Here is an 8,318-nt window from a genome sequence, read left to right as displayed (position 1 = left end):
GAGAAAAATATATTTTAAAGATATTTTATTTGATATTGGTAAATAATTACCTTATTTAACTATATAAGTAAATATCAAAATATATTATTTGCCAAATCTATTTTAATCTAATAAATATCTTCTCAAATACTTTTAGATCTCCACAACAATAAAATTTATCTTGAAGATATTGAATTATTTATAAGATAATTAGAGGATATTACACTATAAGAAAGAATATTATAATAACATAAAAGCCCAAAACAAAGTCCAATTCGGTTTTTATATAAAGAAACTTAAGAAAACATATTAGGAGAGCTGAGGAACCCTTTGGGGGATGTCTCTCTCTTCTCTCGTGTTCTCTATCCTATCTTCTATTTTTATGTTATTTCAACATTCCATGAAATGTTAAGCCTTTGAGATTTATTCTGTTGTAATTTCTTAACTGAATGTTGAGGTTAGATGAATAAATTTGTTTGCTATTTTGATTCTTGTTGTGATTTATTTTTATCAGTCTTTTGCTTCTTAATCAAGTAAAATTAATTATTTTTACATTGTAGCAAGTTAGCATGGTGTTAAATCTACATAACATACCAATTATATGAGTTCAAGGGTTTTTAATTTTAATTGAGAATTTATTTTGATTAAAGTTAGAAACTTTTATCTGATTGAATGAGTTTTTGCCAATTATTGAAAATGTACTTTGGTTAAAGGTGAAAACTTTAACAAGAATTAATCAATAATGTACTTTGGTTAATTATCTTTTTACATGATATAAGAGGTAAAAGAATATAATTGATTAGGAATACTAATATTTAATTGAGAATAGCAGGGGTTAGACTATTTGCTATAGTTGTTAGACGATTGTATTTTCAATGAAGCTTTTTAGGAAAATGATTCAAAGAAAGAGAAAATAACATAAGTGTTTTTATATTGGTTCATTCAACTTCAACTGCGTCTAGTCTCCTTCAAGAACTCTTGAGAGGTTCCATTAATCTTATCCAAGATTACAACTGAGTTTAACCCATTCCTGGTTGCAAGTATTATTACCACTTTTGGTCCCCTAGTGAATCTTGACTAGTCCGGGTATTCTAAATCACTCCTAGTTCCCATTGAATGAGTTTTTGCCAATAATTGATAATGTACTTTGATTAGTGGTAAAAACTTTAACAAGAATTAATCAAGAATGTACTTTTGGTTAATTAGTTTTTTACTTGATATAAGAGGTAAAAGAATATACATGATTAGGCATAGTATTATTTAATTGAGAGTGTACTTTGGTTAAATTTACTATGAATAATCTACAAAGTTCTTGCTTTTAATTGAGAATGTACTTTGGTTAAGAGTAAGAATGCCAACAAATTAATTGAGAATTTACATTGATTAATTTGGAAATCTAAGATAATAATTGATTGAACTATAATATGTAGATAACCAAAGATGAATCTTATTTGAAAAAGCAGTGAAATCAACCTATTTTCTTTATCATTGTTTTTTTTATCTTTTTAAATCTCTTTATAAATTTCTTTTTTTTCCATCTTTTGTTACTTCGTTCTTTTTAATCTTTTCTTTATCTTTATCGTCTTTATTATTTTACTAACCCTTTTGTATAATTTTTATAAGAACTAATTTGTTAAGAATCAATTCCGTGTTCGTTGGAAGACGATTTAGAGTTGAATTTATCTTTTCTATTTTGTTGGCTACTATTTTAGTAATACTAAAGTTGTTACAGTTTAGTAGTATTAATTTTATCGCGTCAACGACAGCATATCACTTATACAATTGTACCTAAATTATTATAGCATTGGCATGATGTAATGTAACTCTTCCAAACTATTATAGCATTTGCATGTTATGTACTCACCTAATTGGGGTATTTTTAATTGTTTAACTATTTGTTTGTATTAAAATTATTTAGCACAAAAATTTGCATAATTTTTTCTATTCAAAAGTCAATTTTACCTGCTTTCATTGGTTGATTGACGATGAAGATCTGCATAAGATTTTTGGTCTAATTGGAAGCCATTAGAACCCAAACTATGCTTAAATGTTGCAAACAATTTTCTTTAGATAGTTCTGACTCAATGAACTAATGGAAACATGAAACGTGATTCTGAACTTACTTTTTTTCCTATTTTGTCGTGTTTGAAGGGTGGCTAGAGGAGACCACATAGATTGCTCTAGCATTGGCTTGATGTAAGATATGGTTGCACAAATATTTTGGCAGCATAACATTATAATTCTCAAAGTCGGTTTACAAGGGGATAAACACCTCTATTTACAGATGAAGGTCTCCAAAGTAGACCAAAACCCTAAAATGCTATCTTGCACCAAAACTTAAAAATCCTATCTTGGTGAAAGAGAACTTGACATGTGACACTCTAAATTTTAGAAAAACTCTTCACTCCTAGAGTGTCATGTGTAGGGTTGGCAAAAAAACCTGTGTCCGCGGGTATCCGCGGGTAAAATCTGCTGCGAGTAATTGATACCCGCGGGTAGCAGTCAGCGGATTATTTAATACCAGCTTCTTAACGGGTCGGGGTCGGGTATCATATTATCCTTAGGTTTATTATTAGGTTTAACTTTGTGAACGTTGTATTCTCTTTTCTTTTTTCCTAATTTTTTTTGTTCTTTAGCATCCTGTATGGTGTTTGAGTGGGTAGATGTGATTTTTTCATGAGTAGTGTTTGAATCCAAGAAGTGATTAAACCCTTTTTTCTGTTTTCTTCATCTTCTAGATTATACTTTCATGGGTGATGGCTTTTGAAAGCAAGAATTGAAGAACCCAAGGCAAAAATTAAAGAACACCTTGTAAAGGATTATTTGAAAATTGCAGTGCTTCAGGCTCGAGTAAGACTTGTGCTGCTCTTGTTCCAATCTCTTCATTCTTGTGGACCCTACAACTTCTAAGCAAAGAGCTCCACATAAAGCAGTCTCTTTTTCCTGGTGCCTATAGAAGCAACTCTTCAGCTTCATAGAGAAGTCCTGCGCGGCATAAAAGATCCATCATGCAAGAAAAAATGGCGGCGATCTGGATCGACCCCATGAAGAGATTTCATCAGACTCAAAAACTACCCTTCCTTCCTCAACTAGCACTACAAAAAAGTAGGGTATTACCGAAGGCCAGAAGCCCTCGGAAAATGCCAAAGGCCGTCGATAATGGGTGTTTATCGAAGGCTTATCGACGGCCAAAAATCCTTCGGTAAATCTCTTGTCGCTAACAATTACCGAGGGCTTTTGCCCTTCGGTAATTACCGAGGGCCAAAAGCCTTCGGTAATTACCGAAGGCCAAAAGCCCTCGGTAATTACCGAAGGGCAAAAGCCTTCGGTAATTACCGAAGGGCAGAAGCCCTCGGTAATTACCGAAGGGCAGAAGCCCTCGGTAATGGCCATTCGAGGGTATTTACCGAAGGGCAAAAGCCTTCGGTAATGACCTGCTTTGGGCATTTACCGAAGGGCAAAAGCCTTCGGTAAAATGCAGAGCAGGTTTCAGAGAAATCTGATTCCTGTGCAACCCACACGTGTATATCAAATTCCAATTACAAACAGACCTGCATATCAGTTTTCAAGCACATACAAACATGCATAATGTGCATCTCAAAGATGCAATCAATTATCAATATCCATTGAACATCAATTAATCGATAGAACATCCATTAATGTATAGATTATGTAATTATAGTTCAAATATTAAACAATGTAACAAAAGGATGTTCTAACATCCAAAGTCTGAAAATAGATCGAAGTAACACTGAAATGATATCAACTCAAAATGTTCTAATATCCAAATGTTTGTCTAACAAGTAATAAGAAAATGAAACCTAATAATGTACATAACTATCATCAGAATGATTTTCATCATCCTGCTCCTCTATTGATGGCTGAACTGGTGTGGGTTGGACTGATGAGGGTTGGACTGATGAGGGTTGGACTGAAGTGGGCTGCTGAGTGGCAGCAGGTGATGAGGACGGTCGTGATTGGGTGGGAGGGATATTTTGTAAGTCCTGTGAGGTTTGAGGCAAGACAGTCATGACCAGGGCCTTAAAATTTGTAAACTCTGCTCTGAGATCAGTGAGCTCCTGGTCACGTTGCTGGAGTTCCTGCCTGAGTTGAACAACCTCTTCAGCAGCAGTACTGGTGGAAGAAGAAGGCTGGTGCTTCAGAGTACCTCCTCTGGATGCTGTATAGTTTGCTGCAAGCTGTCCCGCACCATACACTCGTCCCTTTTTCTTCCCACCAACGGTGTCGATCCAGCACTGCGTCCTACGGATGTCATCATCTGCATTACTGGCATCATCCGGTGTAGGAGCTGACTCATGTTCAGATCTAACCTGTGAAAGTCTCGTAGAAAAGTCTTCCTGTTGAAACATTAAAAGCAATGTCAGGGAACGATAGTATAACATAAATGAACAATTAGTAATAGTGTTATTTGCTTACATGAGTCTTCCGAGATCTTTCATCAACAAATTGATTAGTTCCCTTCCGAACATGAGTCTGTGCAAAGACCTCATCAACATGCACCGCCCGTCCTAGAGCCTGTGCCTGTAACATAATTAAGAATTACAAGCGTACATATGAAATACAATATACATAACTTATTTATGAAAGAAAAAGTTATGTAATGAGATTATACCATACGAATGGCATGCTCATGAATGGTGATCGACCCACCAGTATGCAGGGTGCCACCCCTTTCAGACGCTCTGTTCCGCTGGGCTTTGGCACACTTATTGCGGAACTCTACTGTATTCCAATGGGCCAGTAAAGAGTTCCAAATGTGCTCACCCAGCCAGTTAGGGCGCTGTCCTGCATTCCGGGCATCCCTAAACATCTCTGAGAGCCGATGAGATGCTTTCATGTGGAAATTTCTGTGTATCTGAGTTTCATGTTCAGGTTTCCACTGCACCTTCATCTGTAACATTAAAGAGAACAAACATTGATTACAGAACATACTAAAATAAGACGGACAATTAGTTTAGTGGATTGGTCACCTGAAAACGCTCCCAGAATGGCTTTCTGTCGTCGTGAGGTATTGCTCCCCAAGTAGGCCATGGAGTTAAAAACTGCTGCTTAATTGAACGTGTGATGGCCTGGGAAGCAACCCTAGATGGAATAAACCTGCATAACCAAAGTCATTTCAATTACAATATGGTTTAAACATCAATCAATATCAACAGATTATAAACTTACCCTTTACCATAGGGCTCAATCCATGGTCGATCACCGAGGGGCGGGTCAAGATATTCAGCATCACCACTTGAATCTGGATCAGCAAGTGGTGTGCCAGTGTCAGAAGGAGGTACAGAAGATGAGGAAGGTATAGAAGTAGGGTCAGGGAGAGGAGTGGGGGTAATAACAATAGGGGGAGGAGTGGGGGTGGCAATAAGAGGAGGAGGAAGAGGGTCTGCTGCAGGGGTTGTAGAAGGGTGTGCTGCAGGAGGAGAAGGGTCTACTGCAGTGGTAGTAGAAGGGTGTACTGCACGAGGAGGAGTAGGGTCTACTGCTGGTGTAGGAGTCTGTATACTAGGGGTAGGAGGAGGCCCCACAGATGATGAACTACCGGGAGCAGGGGTAGGTAGTGTAGCAGGCACCCTAAGTACATACTTTGGTGCCTGCCGTTTCCTCTTCGTAGGTCTTGCTACCCCTTTTCCTTTATCTGGACGCTCTGAACCTTGTCCTGTCATTACTGCATTGAAATGGTTACAAACAAAGCGAATAAATATAAATAAATAAAGAAGGGAATTGTTTTCAAAGTCAATGTAGGCAAATAATTGCATACAACTTAAAGATGGTATTTTAGATAATGGTCATGAAATGATAGTCCAATTTGCTACAATAGATGTTCAACATTCAATCATCGTCATCCTGATCATCATCTTCATCTTCATCTTCATCTTCATCATCGTCTTCTTCTTCTTGTTCTTCTTCTTCATCGTCATCATCATCATCACCTTCTTCTTCTTGTTCTTCTTCATCTTCTTCTTCTTCTTCTTCTTGTTCTTCTTCTTCGTCTTGTTCTTCATCACGTTGTACTGTTGCTTCTAATTCATCTCCATCACCATCAGGGTCGACCAATGCGGTTATACGTTCAATTTCGATAATTTCTTGTGGTTGTGACATTTGGTCAAGTTGGTAGGCTACATCTTCCTCTACTTGATTTGAGTCTATGCGACCTCTAGGCTTCGTTTGTATTGCTACGGCTCAACCACGCTTGTCAATATTGCGAAATGGTGGATATGGCACATAATAAACCTGTCTCACATTAGATGGTAGAATGAAAGGATCAAAAGGCCCATATCTTAGTCTCTGGTTTAGTTCGACAATATTAAAGCGTGGATCAACTCTAGTACCAGCTCTAGAAGGATCAAACTATTCACAATAGAAGAGTACCACTCTGTTTGGAGAAGTAGTGCTGTTGTACTCTAACTCATATATTTTATGAATGATGCCGTAGAAATCATCATAAGACCCCTCTGTTAGGCCCTTGACATACACACCACAATTTGATGTTTTCTTTCCTTTACACCATTCATGTGTATGAAATTTGTAACCATTGATGAAGTAAGTGTGCCATTCTTTGACACATCTCATTGGCCAATTGGACAGATGTCTTAACTCTTGAACCGTGGGAGTTAATGCCTGATTAAAAACCTACAAAGGTAGTAACAAAATTATAAAAGCAATGGTCAAATTAACCTTGCTCTAAACGTAGGAAAAACTACGGACCTGATTTCTAAACCAATGCGGAAACTCTGAGTGTATTCTAGCAGAAGTATTTCCTTCTGCGACTTGCTCAGCCACAACAAATGAGCTGGTACAAATGAAATTCATTAGTGTATAACAATTAAACCGTTTGATAGATTAGAGATGGATGATGACATACTCAAGGTACGGCTTTACTTCACTGCAATTGATCAAGACATGGACATGAGCAGAGTTGAATTCAACATCAGTTAACCAGTGAGTGAATTCTTTCCCTGCGTGACGGCCTGTTTGTCGGAAAACTGATAATGCACCTTCACGTGGTTCAACTTGCCATTGCATTTCATTTCTGACATGAGTGGGGGACAACATGAAGTTCTTGAAATAATGTGAACAAAAATAAGTTGTCTCTCTGTGCAAGTAAGCTGCACAAATTGAGCCTTCCACTCTAGCTTTATTTTTAACTGAGCGTTTGGATTCTCCCATAAACCTTTCAAAGGGATACATCCACCTGTACTGCACGGGTCCCCCAAGCCAAGCTTCATATGCAAGATGAATTGGAATGTGTACAATCACTTAGTCAACAAAGAAAGTAACCACATCAGAAATTCAGTGGTTCACTTCCCAAAATTTAACAAAATGTGAGTATTTCAAATGTGAAGGTGCACCAAAGCTGCAAATTGACCAATTGAACAGTGCAGACAAGTTTGAAATGGCCAATTATACTTCCACAAACGTTAAAATAGTACAGAAGGACACTAATTCTCAAAATCACCTTGTAAGTTGGCAACTATGTAGTAAAAATGGCCAAACAACACCAGGAATTAAAAATATAACAGAGTCAATGCTGGATGGATCAACAAACATGTAAGAAAGGTCCTAAGCAACTGGATTCTAGCTGGAAAATGTTAGCTAGGAGATGTTAGGATAACAACAATATACTTTCTTTGGTTATATTAGGTGTATTTTGAAATTTTCACCTATTTAGAACACTTTTTATGTTTTAAGTACTTCAATTTTGAGACTTCATAATTGAAGTCCAAAATCATATGTTCAACTTTGACTTTAGAGTTCACTTTCACAATTAAAGTCTAAATTCATGTCCAGGTTGTTGGAGACTTTAAGAGACATATCTTTTAACATGTTGAAGGCCAAATTAATCACTAGAGTGCCCTTAACCACTACCAGTTGGAGCAAAGTTAATCAAGTTTAACCTAAGAGGTGGTCTACTTTAGCCTTAGTAAGGAATTTTCAGTTTTTTAGTTAATATATAAATTATAAAACAACTATAACTTTGGTTCCTCTTTCTAGTTTGGTAACTTGGGGGATTCAAGGTAATATATAACCAACATATATGCATGTTGGTTTGTCCTTGTACTCTACTTCATCCTTATAGTTACTCATTTTAAGTCTTACCCTGTATTGAAAGAAATTTTTAAGGGTGTTGTCACGGTCTTTTTCCAAGAGGGAATTTTGGTTGAAGGGTGGGGAACAAGGTGTGGAGATTATATATAACAAGAATATGCAACACAAAGAACACAAGAGAGAAGACAAAAGGCGAAAGAGAAAGAGAGATAAAAGGCAGACAAAATTTTATTTACCAAAAGGAGGGGCCAGCATGTTTTATTTATCAAATT

The 8,318-nt window shown here is 36.7% G+C and overlaps 1 protein-coding gene across 1 annotated transcript; it reads right to left on the bottom strand.

The window, feature by feature from the left end:
• Window positions 1-3,800: 3,800 nt before the first annotated feature.
• Window positions 3,801-4,879, bottom strand: LOC148194400 (uncharacterized). Its single transcript, XM_088097217.1, has 2 exons — window positions 4,417-4,879; window positions 3,801-4,337 (listed from the first exon to the last, which is right to left on the bottom strand). Exons 1-2 carry the CDS (start codon window positions 4,528-4,530, stop codon window positions 3,801-3,803), a joined length of 651 nt encoding a protein of 216 aa, XP_087953343.1. The 5' UTR covers window positions 4,531-4,879.
• Between the last annotated feature and the right edge of the window lie 3,439 nt (window positions 4,880-8,318).

Source organism: Vigna umbellata, chromosome 8, assembly GCF_029865625.1.
Source record: "Vigna umbellata cultivar VRB3 chromosome 8, Vumbellata_1.0, whole genome shotgun sequence".
NCBI lineage: Eukaryota > Viridiplantae > Streptophyta > Magnoliopsida > Fabales > Fabaceae > Vigna > Vigna umbellata.
The sequence above is the reverse complement of the archived record's forward strand: the minus strand, read 5'-3'. Positions and strand labels throughout refer to the sequence as shown.